The sequence below is a fragment of the Danio aesculapii genome, chromosome 21 (genome assembly GCF_903798145.1).
Source record: "Danio aesculapii chromosome 21, fDanAes4.1, whole genome shotgun sequence".
In the NCBI taxonomy this organism is placed as follows: domain Eukaryota; kingdom Metazoa; phylum Chordata; class Actinopteri; order Cypriniformes; family Danionidae; genus Danio; species Danio aesculapii.
In genome coordinates, this window is record NC_079455.1 from 34,886,362 (window position 1) to 34,908,362 (window position 22,001).

A 22,001-nucleotide genomic window follows, 5' to 3' on the forward strand; every position below is an offset into this window, starting at 1 on the left:
ACTGGTCTCACGGTTCGGTTTGGTTACGATTATCATGCCATCGATTTGGTTTAATTCAATATCTCGGTGCATCACGGTCCACTGACGATGCTTTACATACAAAATTTTGGTTTGTTGTCAACCATCGTAAAACAGGAAGAAGAAGAAATCTTTTTCGCCATCATATGGATTTACTTTCATCGACTAAACACTGGCCTCACAGCTCCGTGAATGTTGGTGCTGTCACTTATTGATCTGCGATCGGTAAATGTAGCTTGTGTGGACGCTACTGTGATACTTGAATAAAAAATAGCTACGCTACTGAAAAGCTATTGGATTTATAAAGTAGGGACTCTACCGCCACGCTACTGAAAAACGTAGTTAAGCTAGTAGCGCCACTACTTGTAGCGACGCTACTGCCAACACAGCCGGTTATGATCTTTTATTGAACCGATACTGAATTGTCTGTGTCTGCATCGAAGTGCACCGAAGAAACAATTATTTTTGACACCATTACAAAGTAATGCCAATGGTTTAACATGTTGAAGAGTTAATAAACATTTAAAAACCCTGATTATAACAAGTTAAAACGTGATTCAGACCAACTGAAATTTTCTGAAAAAAAAAAAATAATAAATAAATAAATTTGAAAGAAATGTAATTAGATATTAACAGAATAAAACAAATATTAACATTTACATTTTACAGTAAAACTGAAGAGAAACTGAGAATGTTCAAGTGGTCTGTCATGTTTTATATACAGTGCTCAGCGTATATGAGTACACCTTATTTTGAAAATGAATATTTTTATCCATTTGTCAGTGAATACGGGTAATATATATTGATGCATTTGAAAAAACTGATATATTTGATATATTTATTAAAATAATATTTTAGTCACAGAACATCTTTAGAAATGGAAAGATAATACATTTAAATTCATGCAAAACAATCAAAAAATAAATTACAAACTACAACATTTCAAGAAAAAGGTATATATTTTTTGTTTCTCTAGATTTTAGCTATTTTTTTTTTTATATATTTAATATTTTCCCTAACATATAAATTTAGGCTACTAACTTTTGAACCATCATTGTAAGTTATTTTGTTAGATTACTGACTAGTCTAATGTACATGCACAAATATAATACTGTAAAGCCTCCTATAAAAAACATTCATTTAAATTAGAGATTTGTGGGGGGTGTACTCATATATGTTATATATACATAATGTTGACTTCATAATATTCAGTGTTCCATAAAAAAACCCTCATCATTCCTATTGTCTGCTGGACTGCCATCAGAGAGCTGACTCACGGCTGCTACCACAGACATTAAAACCGGCTATTTTTTCACTTTATGCTGAGGAAGATTTCTGAACATTAGGTTGCATGAGTAATACCACCAACGTAGCGGTGTTTCCTAATTACTTCACTTGTGTGTTGTCAAACACGAGATTCACACTTGCAAACAACAATGGAAGTCTTTAACCTGTGCTAAATTGACAACTAGAAGCAAAACATTCACTTTTATATGCATTGCAGAGTCTGTTGACATTTCAGGGACATCTCTGGCCTGTGCATGACATGAAAATGGAGGCTGACTGATGTTGTTATTATCATCATCTTCTTCTAATTTCAAAATGCTAAAAATAATAAAGTAAGTAAATGCTATAATTAACAAAAACACTGCCAAAAATATGTGAAAATTGTGAAATATGCACAAAGCAGTTTCTTTGTTTTATATATTTTTAGAAATTATATATTGTTGTTATCCAAAGCTTTTGATTTACATATACATTTCCAATATGTGATCATGAAATGTGCTCATTTTGACTTTGACAGCATTACAGGTACAGTAAGAGGACATTGGCATGACAATACTAAAAATAATAATATAAATAATTGTAATAATGACAAAAGCAAGCCAAAATATGTATATGTTTTCTGAAATATGCACAAATTCTTTAGCGTTTTTTTTATGAAGAGTTAATATGCTCTGTTGAAATAAATTAAATAAGCAGTCAATAGAAATGCAGTCCTTCAACTCTGTCTGTTTAACACAGGGTGTCTTGTTACGTAAGACTGAATGTTTGAAATCATAATGCGATTCTTCTCGCTGCTCGAGCTGCTGCTTCTGCTTCTGCTAAGCAACAGAAAATCTCTCTCACGAGTTTAGTGCTGCGGCGAAGAAGAGACTGAATGAAGGAAATATCAATACTGCAGAACATCAGAAAATGACATTTTATTACTGTTTAACCAATAAATGCTCATGATTCATAATAGGAATATAAAGTACTTACAATTTCAGTATTGTTCAGTAGTTTGGAGTTGGTAGGGTTTTTTATTTTTAGTTTAAGCCTCGTTTGCTTACCACTTTTGCATTTATTTTATGAAAAGTACAGTAATATTGTGAAATATTTTTGCATGTATGTGTACTGTATATATATATATATATATATATATATATATATATATATATATATATATATATATATATATATATATATATATATATATATATATGAGCAAAATCACACAAGTAGCAGTGTGCTATGGCTGTATATCAGCACTGGTGGGAGGCATGTGTTGGCTCGAGGCCACAGGCCCGAGTGCCTTAGTGTCCCACCAGTGCTGATATATAGCCATATCGCACTGCTACGAGTGTGATATTGCATTTATACAACAGTTCGATGGCACAATCGTGTATTTAAAAAAAAAAATCAAACACAGAACACAGAGAGTCTAAAAGCCCTTTTGTACTAGGAACTACTTTCTTCCATCATTTATTCACATCTACAGCTGACATCAGAACAGCAGAAGCTGTTACTAATTCACCAACGTCACTTTAAAGCTAGTATTTGAATGATTCTCTGGCGTAATGTCTAAAGGGATGACAAAACAGGTGCTTTTGCTCACATTTTAAGATTATAAGGCTGAACGTGACATTAAATGCCATCCGTACAGAGATATCTTCTTACAGTCTATTACATTTAACAGTATTTCTCTGTTGCAATCGTGATGTCAAAATAATTAAACCCCCAAAAAAGCAGCACAATCACTACCAGATTGTTGTTGTGTTTGCGATAAAGAAAATGCTAAACACATGCGGACATTCCTTCTTTCTTTCTGCCAACACAACACACATTCCTGATATGCGAGTCCCATCTCACACTCAATACACTACAATTATATGGTATAAATAGAGCACTACAGCATATGAAAGAGAATGATCGACTTAGAAAATCATCTACCAATAATGATTTGATCAGCTGTAGTTAGAAATTACGTTGTTTTTATCTTCTAAGGGCTTATTATGCGGTCCTGTTGCTGTCTTTTGGATAGAAAACGTCAAACGTCTTTGGTCTGCTCAGTATGGCAAGCTAATGGCTACCGACATCTCTCGGAAATTATAAATATTTAAAAATAGACACTAACCTTATAAATAAACTGCATAGTTGCAAAGTACGTTATGTTGCCCAACAGCAGGAATATTTTCATACTGTAGTGTCTTCTGCTGATTGCTGTATGTGTGCAGAGTAATACACAGGTGAAGGGGCGGTACAAGTACTGTTATTGGCAGAATATCACACGGCTATCAGCCAATCAGATTCAAGAACCAGACAGAACTGTTGTTCTGTATGGATGTATATATATATATATATATATATATATATATATATATATATATATATATATATATATATACATACATACTGTGTGTAAGTATGCATTCTTATTGCTCAATTAATGTATTCATTTCTTAAAAAAATTCTAATTGACTTTTGAACTATAGATAAAACTGCATGTATAAAAGCTTTATAGTATAGCCACTGACAGAAAAATTCATCTTCATTCACTAAATTTTGACTTTTAAATGACACTCTATTTATATGAGCTTTATAGTATAGCCACAGACAAAAATCCACTGGCTTTCGCTACAATTACGACTTTTGAATAGGGCTGCACAATATATCGTTTCAGCATCGATATGGCAATGTGACCATTCGCAATAGTCACATCGCAGGATATATGCAATATTGAGTTTGCATCACAATTGATCATTTTCACGTGTTCTTAATGCCTGTGATTGTATAATGATTTTAAAAGCATTCAGGTATAAGAAATTGTACCTATTGTGACCTTAACTACATTTAATTTTCATTTATTCATTTATTTTCTTTTTGGCTCAGTCCCTTTATTAATCAGGGGTTGCCACAGCGGAATGAACCGCCAACCTATCCAGCACATGTTTTTACACAGTGAATGCCCTTCCAGCCACAACCCAGTTGGTGGTTCATTCCGCTGTGGCGACTCCTGCTTAATAAAGGGACTAAGCCGAAAAGAAAATGAATGAATGAATGCCAAATAATTTCCAGTTATGCTAACAGTTAATCCATAGCTAATTTAGCCTATATCCTCCTGCTAGTTCAAACTCTTCAAGAAACAGTTCACAAACGATCCTAAACATGTACTAGCTGAAGACATTTACCATCAGGTTTCTCCAAGCAGACTATTTCTGTAAAAAGCTAGCATGCTTTGCTACATTTATTCATCTAGCTGGTTAATAAGAGGCACATAGTGTAACTGCAGAACCCAGCAGGCAGCTAGCGATACTGCGTCAACAAACACCTCCAAGAAACAGTTCACAAATGATAACAAACATGTTCCAGATGAAGACATTTACTTTCAAATTTCTCCAAACAGACTATTTCTGTAAAAAGCTAGCATGGGTTGCTACATTGTATTCATCTAGCTGGTTGATAAGAGGCATGTAGTGTAACTGCAGAGCCCAGCAGGCAGCTAGCAGTACTACATCAACAAACACCTCCAAAACGCCTGCCCTGATTCCATTCACCCCAATGGAGGCTCCATTCACATGTTTTCAAAACACAAGCTAATTCCTGAGGGTTCAAGTGCTGCTGGCTCAGCAATTACAGCCTGTACCTTTAATTAGCTTGCTGCACACTATACAGGCAAACCTCGGAGTCGCACACAGATGCTTGTAAACACACAACTGTCACATAAGTAAGGGAAAGCCTCTCATGTGGCGGTCTTCTTCTTTGATTTGGAGTCCTGTGGCTCTTTGCCTCCTCATCCAGAGAGAGATGCGCTGTACTGTCACAGGGCGGCAATCCAGCACGACGTGTTGGCGCTGATATCAAAAGCGACAGGGAAATGAGCTGTAGTGCATCATGAGCGGTCTGCAGGCGCGAGCTGTACTGATCGCTGAAGGAAGTCTGTTAGACAGGGGCCAGAAAAAAAACATCACAGATATACGAGGGCATTCCAGCAGAAAAGAGCAGGAATTTAATCTTGCCAGTCCTGCTACATCATCTTCTTCTTGCTGAAAAGGGCTAGCGTTTTTCTGCTATCAGGAGCAGAATCAAGATGTGGTTGAAAGTGCGAGTGCGCTTTTAAGGGATTGAAAAGTCAGTGTATCTGTTTATCTTTGATGGATCGAGTAATAGAAATGGTTTGACCGAAAATTCCAGTCATACATATCTGGTGAAAATTTTGTGTTTTGGATGTAAGTTTTCAGAATAATATGGTCAGTAGGGCTGATAAACGATATTATATTGAATCGCGATTAAATTTATGTCAATAACAATGATAAGCTCTAGACCTTTTTACTCCATATTGATCCTTGAAGAGCCAATCACACAGCAGAAATGTGCAACAATGGGAATCTAAAAGTGTGTTGATATTACCCTACTGAAAAAAAATTGCTGGTTGGCTGGTTTTAGCTGGTCGACTAGCCTGGTTTTAGAGGGGTTTTGGCATTTCCAAACTGGTTTCTAGCCATTTCCAGCCTTGTCTTAGCTGGTCAGGCTGGAAAATGACCAGCTAAAACTAGCTTAACCATCCTTGACAGGCTGGGAGCCCAGCCCAAACCAGCTATGTCCAGCTTAAACCAGGCTGGTCAAGCTGGTTTTAGCTAGATTTAGCTGGTTATTTTCCAGCCTGACCAGCTAAGACCAGGCTGGAAATGGCTGGAAACCAGCCTGGAAATGGCCAAAACCCCTCTAAAACGAGGTTGGTCAACCAGCTAAAACCAGCCAACCAACCTAGGCTGGTTTAAGCTGGATTTTTCAGCAGGGTAGAGACGTGAATTTATGGCCACCTAATATTTATCGGCTGAAAATATGTTATGCCATTTAATGGACCCTCTAACTTTTGTGGCTTTAGTTGTTGCTGGGGTACTCTTTTAAATCTGGAAGCATTAACAACTTATATCGAAATATATATCGTTATCGTTTAATATGGAAAATAAGCATTGAGATAGCATTTTTGCCATATTGCCCAGCCCTAATGGTAAGCCAGTAATTTAATGTGTCTGTGTTTAATGAACTCTTTTAACAGGTGTTTAATATTTAGATTTTTAATGTACATTTACTGTATATCTATCAAATAGAATGAATGACTACACATGTGGAGTCTGCCTAATCTACACTCTAGTTAGTTGTATATTAGTTTTTCACAGACAGCCCAAGTTTAGCCTTGTTTTAGCCAAAACGTCTATGTTTAGATATCTTTTAGATGTCTAATAAATACAAAATTGCTAGATGGATTATATATACAGTACAGAACAGGACCAAAAGGGAAAGGTGACTCAATCTAAAAATTAATCTGGTCATCAAATAGAATGAATGACTAACGCATATGAAGTCCTGATCTACACTATTCTTAGATGTCTATTAGTTTTTCACTGACAGCCCAACTTTAGCCTTGTTTTAGCCAAGACGTCTATGTTTAGATATCAAAATACAAAATTACTAGCTGGGTTATGCATACACAACAGGAAAGAAAAGGTGCATGGAAACCATTCCAGCCATACTGTATTTGTCACTGTCATGTAATACAAGTGTAAGTGTTTACTAAAATAGTGTCCATATATTGGGAGTAAGACGTAACAATTTGGGATTCATGTAGTTTAATTGGTAGAAAATTGCATTTTTCACAATGGAGCAAGAATTATAGGTTTGATTGCAAAAATGTGTACTTTGACAAGAAACAGGAAAGATAGTGGGTAAAAGATCATCTAAAAGTAAAACTTTCTGTTTCATTCTAACTTTCACGCCATCTAGAGAGCACTCAACTTAAAAACTGATATGTCATAGTAAACTGCTTACACAAACAACCTGTATGTCATTTTCAGAGGAAACACTCTTTCGCAAACAATTCTGCTACTGTGTCTGTGAAAACATCATTTTGTGAAAATGATGGAATGCACAGCTTGCCAATAAATGACCCTGAACCATAAAACCGTCTTATGTTGCGTGGGCATAATATTGGGCATAGCCAAAACACACTGTCTGAGTCAAAACAATCAATGTTTATTTTATGCGCTAAACTATTCGAATATTAAGTGAAGATCATCTTCCATAAAGACTTTTTGCAAATGTCCTGCCATAAATATATCAATACTTAATTTTTGAATAGTAATATGTATAGCTAAGAACTTTATTTGGACAACTTTAATGTAAATTTTCTCAGTATTTACATTTTTAGATTCCAGTTTTTTAAATAGTTGTATCTCAGCCAATTATTGTCCAATATTAACAAACTATACATTAATGGAAAGTTAATTTATTGAGAGATATAAATATTAAATAAATCTCAGTTTGACTATTATGGCCTGTTTTGCGGTCTAGGTTCACATATGTGTATGTAGGCGTGTAGTGTTTCATTATGTCAAGTCAAGTCAAACTTTATTTATAGAGCACTTTTAAAAACACAGAAGTGAGTCTAAGTGCTGTACAGAAATATACAACAAAATAAGCATAATAGTATATCAAATAGAATATAAAATATCAAATAGAAAATGCAAATAAATTAAAATAACCAGTTATTAAGATCAAATGCCTACATAAAAAAAGTTTTAAGAGCTGTTTTAAATGAGAACACGGAAGAGGCCTGTCTAATGAGTAGCGGCAAATCATTCCAAAGTCTAGGATCTACCACAGCGAAAGCACAGACTGGAGAAGCAGCCGACCTGACAGAATGAGTAGGCTTATAGGGGTGTATCAGCTCAGAGATATAAGGTCGGGCAAGACCATTTAGAGATTTAAAAGCAAATGAAATAATCTTAAACTGTATTCTAAAACTCACTAGCAACCAAAGAAGCAAAGCTAACACGTGGAAAATGTGGTCATATTTGTGAGTACCAGTTAACAGGTGAGCTGTGGCATTTTGCACCATTTGGAACTGGTCAATAGCTGACCTGCTAAATATTTCCCACATACAGTGCATTACAGTAATCTAACCGAGTGGTCACAAAAGCATGGATTACTGCAGTGGTCCTCAACAATTTGATCACTGCAGACCGGTCAACGCTTGACAATTTTCCTGCGGAACGGAGGTTTGGTGGGGTCGGAGGTTTATAGGTTGCTAGGATCAACCGTTTTCTCAAAGGATGATGCAAGTTTTATTTAAGGAGAAAATTACAAACCACTGCAGTGTTTGGGTGTTCTGTGTTTGTCTGAAATAATTAGTCTAGCAAAATTCCATATAAGCTGAATGGTGCGCTCGTGGCATTCATTTAACTGAGTGCGTTTGGAAGGCGAGAGTGCGTCAAGGCTGATTTTCACGCCGCTCCATTAGAAATAACCACCTCCATTGGAAATAACGAACTTGCAAGAATAAAAGACGCAATATGCGAACGGCCCCTAAAAAGACGGCATCATTTGCAATCTCTAACAGTTGATCTTCTTGCAGAGACATGATGGATTCACCTGATTTGTTGACAAATGGGTTGCGGATCCATTCCTTGGCAGTTCGTGGGTCGGTTACTGGGCCTTTTCCACTTTATAAAGAAACTTTCCAAAGACGTCTGTTTCTTACTCATTTTGCTGCTTGTGGGTTAAATTTGTGCGCTCAAGTGGCCGAGATGTAATCAAGAGAATACCTTGAATGCTATTTCCAGTTTGATCCAATGAACTGAATTCAAAGAGAAACATTTTTTCCTCAATTCTGAAAATGCCTTTGATTAATCTGAATTGATCTTGTTTTGTCTCCCCTGCAGGTTCTACTGGGACTTGATAATGCTCATCATGATGATGGGGAATCTAATTATCATTCCTGTGGGAATTACCTTCTTTTCCGAGCAAACCACCACCAGCTGGCTCGTCTTCAACGTGGCGTCGGACACCATCTTCCTGGTGGACCTGGTCATGAACTTCCGAACGGGAATTGTCAACGAGGAAAGCTCGGAGATCATCCTGGACCCCAAGGTCATTAAGATGAACTACCTGAAAAGTTGGTTCGTGGTAGACTTCCTGTCCTCCATCCCGGTGGATTATATCTTTCTAATAGTGGAGAAAGGCTTCGATTCGGAGGTCTACAAGACGGCCCGAGCGCTGCGCATCGTACGCTTCACCAAAATCCTCAGCTTGCTCCGTCTTCTCAGGCTTTCACGCCTCATCAGATACATCCACCAGTGGGAGGAGGTGAGGGGACAGCGTGTGTATATGTGTGTGTGCGTGTGTGTGTGTGAGCGAACAAACTCTGACGCAGATGGCCTTTAGTGACACGTCTTGGATTTGCTAGCTTCCAATATGAGATGCTAGTTGACATTTTGCACGTTTAGGTGTGTGCGCGGATGTGTTAGGCCCAATCGACCCAAGGTGCTTTGAGCTCAGGTGTTATTCTGCAACACACAACCCTCTGACGCACACTCTTTAGAGGTGGAGAGGCTTATTTCAGGGGTTAAGGTAGGCATATCTTTCGCTTAGCCCTCAGCGACACCTCAAGTGCTGCATTGGGGGTGTGAGAGCGGGAAAGAGGAACCGAGCTCTTCAGCATTGCAAGTGCAGCTGAGCAAAACTATTAACTGCCTCTGTGTTCTGGCTAGAGCACTTCACTCCCACCTCTGTCTGAGACACCCCAAGCTAAAATTTGAAGCATTAATCATGCCGTTTGCAAGCCCTCCCCAACTGGCTGGTTTCTCAAGAGCGCCGTTGCACTTTAAGGTCACTTTCGTCAGAAAAAACACTGCATGCTTCTGCTTCCCACCTGCTATTATCCCTAGCCAATTGTACTGCAAATTACAGCTTATGTTATGACAGTTAACCAAACTCAGACAGCCCTTTCTCGCTGCTATAGATTTGTTTCATAATAAAAAGAGATTGAATCAGTATGATATGGTTAAATGAGGTTACATTTTTTTAACCACTGATGGTTGCATACAAAACCTTTAAGATCAGTTGAACTTTCTGATTGTTTAAAAGTAGTGATGCACTATATATTAGCCTATAAGCTAATAAATGCTTACTTTTAATGTTATCTTTAGCCATGTTTACATCCAAAGATGTGAATCTGATTTATGAGCAAAACTGGAATTTGGCTCCGTTTCCATCCAATCAGTCAAAGATTAAAAAATTGTCACTTCCTGACAAACTGCTGGCAAATATCAAAAAGAAAAATGTAATTTGCTGCAGTAGAACAAGCCATTGTGGGCCTTTTTTAATAAAATAAATGACTTGCGCCTCAGAAGACGAAACGCAATGAACGTGCTGTAGGGTTGAGCCAAAAAACGATATATAGAATCGTGATAAAATTTATGTGAATAAAAATGATAAGCTCTGAGCTTTTTTTTCTCTATATTGATCTAAGAGCCAATCACAGAGCATTAATGTGCAACAATAGGGATTTAAAAATGTGTTAATATTAGAGATGTACCGAATTTTCAGCCACTGAAAATTTATCAACCAAAAATGTGTCATTTAATGGACCCTCTAATTTTTTGGCTTCATTCATTGTTGGGGTACTCTTTTAAATCTGGAAGCATTAACAACTTATGTTGAAATATATATTGTTATTGTTCAATATAGAAAATAAGTATCGAGATCGCATTTTTGCCATATCGCTCAGCCCTAACACGCTGTGGCTTTTGGGGGTACGAGAAGCTTTTTGGGAGCGCAGCCGGTCAAGACAGTTCTGGAAGGTTATAATACTAAACTATTCTGATGATGGACTATTGCTAAGGAATTGTAGAATGACCAAAACAACATTTAAGATGTTTTACAATGTGCCCAGTCCAATGGTTGGGTCAGTCCACTGATTTGTCCATTAATACATTCTCATTATGCCCATTTTAAAACTAAATCACATGACTTTTTCTGATGCTCAGGCTGGAATTTATACGGTAAATGCGTTTCCACCATAGTTATGTGCATTTAAAAAAATTATCCTACTCAGTTTAAAAGTAGTGATGCGCAATATATTGGCACAACAGCCAATAAATTCTTGCTTTTAATGTTATCTTTAGCCATATTTACATCCAAAGCTGCGAATCAGACTTATGCGCAAAATTGGAACATAAAACTTTTGTGAATAAAGCCCCGTTTCCATTCAAACAGTTATTGCTTATCAGTATTAGCCAAAATGTCTAGAATATAAAAATCCACCATTGTTTTTGAGAATGCAAGGTTAAAAAAGATCCAACCTCAGGTGCTTCTAGGAGACTTGGCAGCTCTGAAGGAGAAAGAAGAGATCAGTCTTTGTTTTTGTGCGCTGTGTGTCATTAAACTCCTAAAGCCAGTTCATCTTCCTCTTCAGCTGGCAGACACCCAAGCCAGGACAGGTAGAGAGCAGAGTCGACACTTTCTGATCCTACTTAATTGAAATACAGATGTACCTCTCTGGAGGAGTAAAACAAACTAATGTGGCTGACAGTAATCATGGTTGATTCATTACTATTGTTTTCTGCTGCACATCTACCGTTGTATTAGCTAAGACAATGACTGCCAGTGAAGACAGACTCTCCACAAAATGAGTATAAAGACATGTAGTGGTAAAAAAAAAAGGTCCAACATGATGCCATGTTTTGTGTGACTGCTGAACTGTGTTGTTTTGAAGGAGTGGTTTTTAGCATGCTTGTTTTTGGTGGTTACTTGCAAACTAAAGCCAAAGAGCCGAAGCCAAAGAGGCTCTCCTATATTATTCATCTATGAGTTTCTGAGCCCATGCTAAACATGCCAGTAGTGGTATTTTCATCTTGAACATGCAGTGATTTGTATGTATAGGTTTGGTTTTGGGGCAAATTCTCATAATGGAGATTGTTTTTGTCCCCTGCCTGTTATCATATTACCATATCATATTACTAGCACACCTCCCCTCAAAATACCTCACAATCTAAGGTGTCATTCATATATAAACATTAACTGTTTGGGGTTGGTTGAATCCCAAAGTTTAATATCAGATCCTAAAACTAAAATTTTACCATGCATGTCAATGGTGAGAGCATTTCTCAAAAGCCTGGGTCAAAGCCTGTCATCTGATGTATTGATGGGAAGTTCGGATCATTTTACTGACTCTGACCTTTAAGTCTCGTTCATTGAGATCTAATCAAATCTTTTTTCGAGTCGGCTCTAAATGCATATGACTGGATTCTGTCCTTCACATGATGAACGAACATCTCAAACCGAGGACTGAATGGATCAAATCTTTTTCCACCTCTAAATGCATATGACTGGCTTCTGTCTTTCACCTGATGAATGAGCGACTCAAACCTGAAAGAAGACTCAAAAAGGGAACTAATCTTCTACTCCACCTGCGCAAATGTGCTCATACAAAAGATTAATTCAAAATGATTCGCCTATCTGATGTGGCGCGCACTCTCATTCCCATACAGCAGAGAGTGGCTGTGTGGAACTCCACCGTGCGTGATACAGAGATCAGAAATTTGTAAATGCGCGACCATGTAGTTATTAGCCGTACTATTATCTTTATTATTAGAAGAAGTTGTGATCTGGTGCTATATAGAAAATAAAATTAACTTGACTTCAGGGGGGGGAAGCCATTGGGAGGGCGAGGCGCTACCCTAATATAATAGTAGGGGAAACACTGGAGCTTTTATTTCAGTGGACAGCCATAGTAAAATTCTTTTAAATCACCTTTTTTCTATGTTAACGGCAGATTTATAAACCACTATAAACAGAAATTTGACAAAATTACTTAGACTCACAGTGCATACAATCACACACACTGAATTACACCAGTTTTTGTGATAATTTTGTTTTGTGATCATATTTTCATGCATTGTTAAAGTACAAAAATCACAAGGTCTCATATTCTTGAAATGTACTTGCATTTGATATATGGAAAGCCTTAATTTAAACCACGCTCAAGGACAATAACATGATTTCTGACCCTAAAAATGACCAAATAACGCAGCAAAACACTATATGAACAGCAATCCCCCAAAAACACAGGCTGATCCCGGCCAGAGGCTTTTTCAAGCACGTATTTACAACATCCAGATTATACACACCATTTCCTCTCTCTCATGCTGCACTGATGCATTCTGGGAAGTGACTGTGCATCAGCCCCCCCTTTTCCCCCCTCTGACCTCTCTCTACCACACTGTTTATTATTGCAAGACAATAAATTACACCAAGGTGCTACTCGCATATTTATGCCTATATATATATTGCATGTTGCGTGCATTATTGCGCATTATTCCCACACTCAGAAAGCATTACCCCTCCCCCAACTCTGCTTCTCTGAGACCTGTTTTGATTGTCAGGAAAGGATTGTGTGTTTATTACAGACCTCGGGTTGTGCTTCTAACACGCGCTGTGATTCTGGGATTGGGGGTCTGCATGCTGTATCCCGCACCATATATATATATATATATATATATATATATATATATATATATATATATATATATATATATATATATATATATATATATATATATATATATGCCTTACCGCCATGTTGAGTAAAGTAGCATGATCTGCTCGAACGCAGCTGTGGCGTGAGTTAGCAAGAGGATCACGATGCTGCAGTGTGACATGGTGCAGAGTCCAAATGGGCTTTAATGAAACCTGGAGTGGGAATCGAGAGGCTGACGCAGAGCAGATGTGACGTTCGAAGGCTTGACAGGAAACGGAGATTGTATTGGGTTGTTCATGCACATAGGATCTGTTTCTTCATTAAATATCCTTTTATCACACAAGATTGCATATTAAATACAATTACAAACATCTTTTGAGAGATAGTACTAAACTGTATAAAAAATGCAGTGATTTAACACTGCAACAGTGAAAAAATCTGTTATCTGGTTAATAGTAAGCTTCCTTATAGCTTATATACATTTGTAGTTAGAATTATTAGCCCTCTCTTTTTTTCTTTTTCAAATATTTCCCAAATGATGTTTAACAGAGCAAGGAAGTTTTCACAGTATGTCTGATAATTTTTTTTTTTCTGGAGAAAGTCTTATTTGCATTATTTTGGCTAGAATAAAAGCAGTTTTTAATTAAAAAAAAACAACAACAAAAAAAACATTTTAAGGTCAAAATTAAGCTATATTTTTTTCGATAGTCTACAGAACAAACCATCGTTATACAATAGCTTGCCTAATTACCCTAACCTGCCTAGTTAACTTAATTAACCTAGTTAGGCCTTTAAATGTCACTTTAAGCTGTATAGAAGTGCCCTGAAAAATATCTAGTCAAATATTATTTACTGTCATCATGGCAAAGATAAAATAAATCAGTTATTAGAAATGAGCTATTAAAACTATCATGTTTAGAAATGTGTTGAAAAAATCTTCTCTCTGTTAAACAGAAATTGGGGAAAAAAATAAACAGGGGGGTAATAATTCAGGGGGGGGGCTAATAATTCTAACTTCAACTATATATGGCAAATAAATGTACATTGACTTTCCTAGAATTCCTTGCATGTTGTTTCACATTGTATGTTTATTTTGTTGAGGTTACTATGTTTCTTTTTAGTTTTGTTCTCTTCAGTTATGTACATTAGAATTTTATGTTACATCTAATGTTGATAAATAGTCTTTATTGCATCACTTTAGTATCATGTATGTTAAATTAATTGGGTGAATTGGGTGAATATATAATGTAAGGTGAATTGGAAATTTTATTGCACAGCCCTATTAGTAGTTCAAAACATTGATGCAGAAACATTGCTGTTTTAACACAGCATAAATTTATGAAATGCAGTAATTTACCTTAACTTTAAAAAGACATTTTTACAGTATCTATTGTGTTTTTAATGGTAAAAATCTGGCAACCACAGCTACCTTTTTTGCCAAAATGTATTTTTTACAGTACACATATTCACTTTGTAGTAATATAAAGAAGTTCATAATTTAAAGGGGTGACATGGTGGCGCAGTGGGTAGTGCTGTCGCCTCACGGCAAGAAGGTCGCTGGTTCGAGCCCCGGCTAGGTCAGTTGGCATAGCATTGTTGGCGTGGGTTTTCTCTGGGTGCTCCGGTTTTCCAAAAACATGTGGTGTAGGTGAATTGGGAAAGCTAGATTGTATGTCCTGGTCCTCCAGGTTGGGGGTTAAGTGTTATCTAACAACCTACCTCATAAAACTAGATGTTACGAATCACCAATATGGTGCGGCTAACTATCAACTTCAATATAAATGGCCTTGAAGTATTATTTTTTTAAAAACAAATGTTTCATATACTTGCCAATGGCATTTCATATTACCATGTTGCTTGGCAAGTCTTAGTTTTTAGGCCATTCTTAGGGATAACATCCAAATAATGCAGTAAAATGCAATACCAATTCAGAACCACATGCTGAACCTGGAAAAACCCCCACATATTTACAACTAGGGTTGCACAATATATCGTATCAGCATCGATATCGCAATGTGTGAATCTGCTATAGTCACATTGCAGGATCTCAAGAGCTTTCAAGTTAATTTAAACCATTTAGACACAAGATTATAATGTTTTCTGCCTTAACAATTAGATTATATTCAATTGATTGTGTTTATACGTTTATAAATAGAAGAAAATGTATATAAATTATATAACATGGAAGAAAAACATCTAAATTATATATTTATGAAGAGAAGACACTGTTATTTTACATTTGATTATTACATTTCTATATCTCAATAAAACCATAAAGTGTTATATTTTTTTTTTATCTTTGTTCTATTGTTTTCTTCTGTGTTAAAATGATATTATTTTGTGTATTTTTCTATAATTGTGTGTTTTATGCAGATGCACTCCCTTACAAAATCATCACAATCAATATAAAATTGTGAGTTTTTTCAAAATGGCCATCTTGTGAAATTATATTCAAGTCATAATATATATCGCAGAAAAACAAAATATCGCAACGTCAGTTTTTTCCAATATCATGCATTTACAACATCCACATCAGTTTCACTTTATATCTCAGATCTACAGTATATATTTATATTCATATCTATATTCAGATCTCAGGCTGATTTTTTCACCAGGAGTTACTATAGCTCCATTTATTTGTTTAAAAATACTTAAAAATATTATGAAATATATGTGTATCACGATGCTACTGTACAACAGAGTCGAAATGGGCTTTAACGAAACCTGGAGTGTAAATCGAGAAGCCGATGGAGAGCAGACGTGATGTTTGATTGTATTGGGTTGTTGTCAGCCACTCCATTATAAGCATCGCTTCTTTTTGTTTTCAGTGTCATTCTGTCTTTCCTTTTACTTCCTCTCTCTCACTTCCTCTGTGTGTTTCCTCTGATGAATAGAGGAGGGGGGTTGGGCAGTTTATAGTGTACTATGCATGAGAAGATGCTTTCCTTGTTATTTCTGTGTAAATCGTTTGTGGATGTATTCATGCTGAAATTTCTGCTTTGCACTGAATGGAGGAATTTACATAACAATGGATTTACATACAATTCATCCTACTCGTGTTTCCTGAATAAGGTGTATTGACCAGAATTCCTTACGTTTGCTCTCAAAATGAAAGGATCCAAAAGTGGATCTTCACAGTGATGCCATGTGTAGACAAACCATTTTCAAGAACCTTACATTAAACAGTTCTTTAAAGGTGCCATAGAACGCATTGATGTCAAATTGTACCCTGATATCTGATAGTAAGGATGTGGTATAAGTATTTAAAACCCTAGGATGAAAAGCTCATGGTGGCGCAGAAGGTTGCTAGTTCGAGTCCCGGCTGGGCCAGTTGTGGAGTTTGCATGTTCTCCCCATGTTCGTGTGGGTTTGCTCCGGTTTCCCCCACAGTCCAAAGACATGTGGTACAGGTGAATTTAATAAACTAAATTGTATAAACTATAGTGTATGTGTGTGAATGTGAGAGTGTTTGGGTGTTTCCCAGTACTGGCGGTTCATTCCACTGTGGTGATTGCTGATAAATAAAGGGACAGAGCCAAAGGAAAATGAATGAATGAAAAGCTTGGGTTTGACCATATTTGTAATGGTCATGAATATTAATACACACTCTGCGTCTTGTGTCAATGCCTGCTCTTACACACACAAGACAGCGTGATGTACTCTGAAATAAACACATGCAAAATAATCATACTTCAGCTGTCCAAAAAAAAATGAAATTGAGTAGATTCTTTGTTAAATTACCATCATTTCAGCTGAAGTGTAGTCAGGAGTCTACATGTTCATTGCCTCATTAGAAAACACATCTGGCAAATTTCAAAATATACACGTTAAACTAACAAAAGATATATTTGAAAAGACCTTATGCCTAGGGCCACACAGAATTTTCGCACGCAAAAATCCGCAGTTTTTTGTCCATCATTGAGTCTATTTATTTACTTGTGTAAATGTGTGTAAATGTATTTATTCAGTTCTTAAATTAATTCAGTAATAATATTGACTAATATGAAAATGTTCATATGATGTGTTTACAATACTGTTGGTAAAGTAATATTTTCTGCCTTTTAGTAGATATATGAGAGACTTGCTTTGTTTACCATAAGTGGATCTAGATGAATGTGCACTGTAATCATTAAACAAAAGTTAAAATGCTATTATTTTTTTATTTCATGTACAAAATTTTAGTTATGACACAAGAATAATTCCTGCATAAATCCACAGATTTGTTTTTTTTTTTTACAAATATCTCAGTGAAATAGCAGATATTGCCTGTCCCTACTTATGCCTTTTGGAAATAAATATATAATCTCTATATCCTGCATTTTGCTTTCTGATATGCTGTAAACCAACGAGATGATTTAGGAGAAGTTTCACAGAACTGCTCCTTTAGTCTCGCTGCATCTCCTGTTTTCAAAATAAGAGTCCCACATACATAGTATGTTTAATGCAAGCTTAGATAAACATAACAAATAGGGAAAGTAACAACATTATTGTAATCTCACAAGAAAACGTTGTGGCCAATAAAACATATTTGCATATTAGTGATCCCTTGTGAATCATCAGAATCTGTATTTTGTTCTGATTGGCCTATTTTTCACATGGATTTTCTGCTTGCACAATTTACATGAGAATGAGGAAACAGTTTATTTGAGGCTCATGGTATGTCATTCCCATGTATTGAACTCTTATTATTCAGCTATGCCTAGGTATATTCATATTTTCATTCTATGGCACATTTAAATAACCATTTTTTTTCTTAGTACATTAATTTTGTAAGAAAGAATTATTAAGAACCTTTATTTTTAAAAGTGTTCCATGCTACCCCCCCCCCCCCCACCCCCACCCCCGGATTCTAATATAAAATGAATAAGTCGTTCAGTACATCTTCAGACAATAGACTTTCTTTTAAATTAAAAAATATATGGTTTAAGGAAGGCGGCACAGTGGCCTAGTGGTTAGCACTGTCGCCTCACAGCAAGAAGGTCACTGGTTCGGCTGGGCCAGTTGGCATTTCTGTGTGGAATTTGCTTGTTTTCCCTGTGATGGTGTGGGTTTGCTCCGGATGCTCCGGTTGCCCCCACAGTCCAAAGACGTGCTATAAGTGAATTGAGTAAAACAAAACTTGGCTGTAGTGAATGAGTGTGTGTATGAATGCGAGAGTGTATGGGTGTTTCCCAGTACTGGGTTGCGACTGTAAGGTCATCCGCTGTGTAAAACATATGCTGGAATAGCTGGCAGTTCATTCCGCTGTGGCGACCCCTGATAAATAAGGGACAAAGCCGAAGGAAAATGAATGTATTAATGCTTTACAGAACATTATACAGTATGAGAATGATTTCTGAAGGATCATGTGATGCATCCTTGCATCACGGGAATTAATAATATTCTAAAATGTATTAAAATAGAAAACTATTATCTTAAATAATATTCACAATATTACAGTTTTTGATGTATTTTCGGATCAAGTAAATGCAGCCCTTAAAATGCATTTGGATTGAGACAAGCTTGTACGAACAGCATATTAAAAAGAAAGAAATGAAAGAGGAAATATGGAATGTCTAGAGTGGGATTTTGGTATTAAAAGAAGCTAAATAAACAGATGAGATTGGCGGGACAAGTGAGCTCTTCAATTCCCAAGTCAATGAGGGTCACATCTGTCCATTCGCACTCACACCAGTGCTTGTCTGCCCTGTGGAGGCCTGATTGTGTGTGTCTGTGTGCGTTGGTGTAAACACAACAAAACACAGCTGTTCTGCTTAGCACAGGTAACTTCACCAGCTAAATGACATTCATCATTTCTGAATACCTATAATGTAATATTGTATGATGTAATAATGTAAAATATATGAAAATCGATATCCTGCTTATCTCCAACAAAACCGTGTTTTAAATGTTTTATAATTTCTTTATTTTAACTTATTGTATTAAATTGGCAGATTGAAGATATTAGCAGTCATGCATTTGTGGGATTTGCTGCTAAATTGTTGCTGTGTAGAAATACAAAAGCTGAAGTATAGCAATTGCATAATGTCTGCCATATAATCGTTTTGTGAGGATTGGTTCAATTCTTCACATATTTGGTAATCAACAGTTATCTGTAGTTTGTGATTTACTGGTGTTTTCAATTATTTGATTCTTCTGAATTGCATTATTGAACCTTGACCTCTGCTTAGAATGAAAATGAACGAAAAAAACGTTTAACAAAGTGCCTTTTATTGACATTTTCGTAGTTTAAATCATACATTTTACAGTTCAGGACTAAATTATTAGCCTTCCTGTGAAAGTTTAAGTGTTTTTCAAATATTTCCCAAATGATGTATTTTTCAACATACTAGTTTTCAATCAATCAATCAATCAATCAATCAATCAATCAATAAATACCATTAATTTAAATATTAACTTACAAATTCACAAATAAAATTAAACCCATTTTACAATGACTCACCGGTGTCAAGTTTATAATTGGACATTTATCTGATAGGACATTTAATAGTATATATATATATATATATATATATATATATATATATATATATATATATATATATATATATATATATATATATATATATATATATATATATATATATATATATATAAAAAATAGGACATCTACATTTTTTTTTAATAATTATTTTTTAGGGGTTTTCACCTCTATTGTCTCGGACTAGAGAGTATTGACAGGAAAGCAGAGAGAGGGGAAGGATTGGAATAGGACGGCGAGGCAGGAATTGAACTCGGGTTGCTGTGAGCACCGGAGTGCATGTATCAACGCACTAACCACTACACCACTGGGGCCAACACATTTACCTTTTTAACGTCAGATTATAGAATCTAAATAACCTTAAGGATGCTTAAGGTTATTTGAATGAAAGTATTTTAAAGTGTTTATGGCTATTTGCATTATAATGCTGTTATATAATTATGATACAGTCAGTGGCATAAAATGATCTCAAAATGACAATAAAATCGCTTATCGCAACAATTTCTGTGACAATATATCGTGCATTACAAATCCTTATCATGACAGGCCTATTGTAGATTGACTTTACAACATATTTTGGAAGAAAAGTATTGAAGGCAGTTTATATGTCAGCGTAAAGAGCAAAACAGGCCATTTTGACTTTAAAATGCAACAATTTCAACATTTTTAATCTTAAATACCATTTTTTTACGAAAATTTTGTCACAGCATTACTGTACATCTGTGTCTTATTTTAAACTCTCACATTTGCCTTTATTTTATTTATTTATTTATTTATTTATTTTACTTTCAGGCTAATACTGAAACCATTTACTTAAGGATTATTTCCTATACTATTTCTTGCTGGTACTTAAATCTTGCAGCTAGAAGCAACTATAAACCTGCAAAGATTGTTAACACAGCTAGTAAGATCATATTGGACCCCTAGAAGAAGCTTGGGGAACTGTATATAAACCAAACCAGATATAAAACCTTACGGATATTTCAGGACTCCACTCATTCTCTTTATTATGAATTTGAAAAACTTCCTTCTGGTAGGCGATACAGAGTACCCACAGCAAAAACAATTATTTATAAGAAATCTTTTTTACCATTTGCTATTACTTTATAGAACAAATGACAATGAATAGTTTGTATGTTGATCTGTGACACTGTGAATTTGTTCGTGGTTTCATAGCCAGGGTTGTGTGTTGGTAATCTGTGGTGTAGGAAGCTTTGGGTTTGTGCTTTGTATTTGTGATGTTTGGGGATGTTTTAGGAACTTTTTGTGAGGCCAAAAACTAATTTACACATGTGTGGTCAATAAAGACTACTGTTCTTTTCCACCATGGCATAAAAAGTGGAAAATGTTACTTTTATTTCACAATTCAGACTTGTTTAATGCACATCTGAGTTTACATATTAAAATAATGATTTTTATGCCTTAAAATTATGATATTCAGAAAATACTTATCTATAAACTGATCTATAACTCATCTATAAAAAGATTTTATTAGAAGTGGCAGAAAAAAAGAGAAATATAAGATTAAAAAGTTAAAATAAAATAAAATAAAATAAAATAAAATAAAATTAAATTAAATAAAATTAAATTAAATTAAATTAAATTAAATTAAATTAAATTAAATTAAATTAAATTAAATTAAATTAAATTAAATTAAATTAAATTAAATTAAAAATAGAAATAAATTGTTTTTAAACATGTAGTATTAACAGTCTTTTTTTTATTTTGCGGTTCAGAAACTGACCACTCACTCTTTGGTAAATACTGTTTTTTTATCTGCTGTTTAAAATAATAATAATATATAAATGATAATAAAAAAATAAGTAAAAGTAAAGTTGTAAATAACCTTCTGATAACCAATAAATTTTTTTTGTTTAATCCTGTTGTGTAATGATTCTGTACTCTAAAGAGTTACATATT

At 35.3% G+C, this 22,001-nt stretch overlaps 1 protein-coding gene across 1 annotated transcript in view; it reads left to right on the plus strand.

The window, feature by feature from the left end:
• The window catches only part of LOC130214966 (potassium/sodium hyperpolarization-activated cyclic nucleotide-gated channel 1), a 212,891-nt gene that overhangs the window by 17,371 nt on the left and 173,519 nt on the right, over window positions 1-22,001 (plus strand). Inside the window, exon 2 of the mRNA XM_056446845.1 lies at window positions 9,003-9,426. Within this exon, the coding sequence (XP_056302820.1) occupies window positions 9,003-9,426 (424 nt within the window). The remainder of the gene's footprint in view (window positions 1-9,002; window positions 9,427-22,001) is intronic.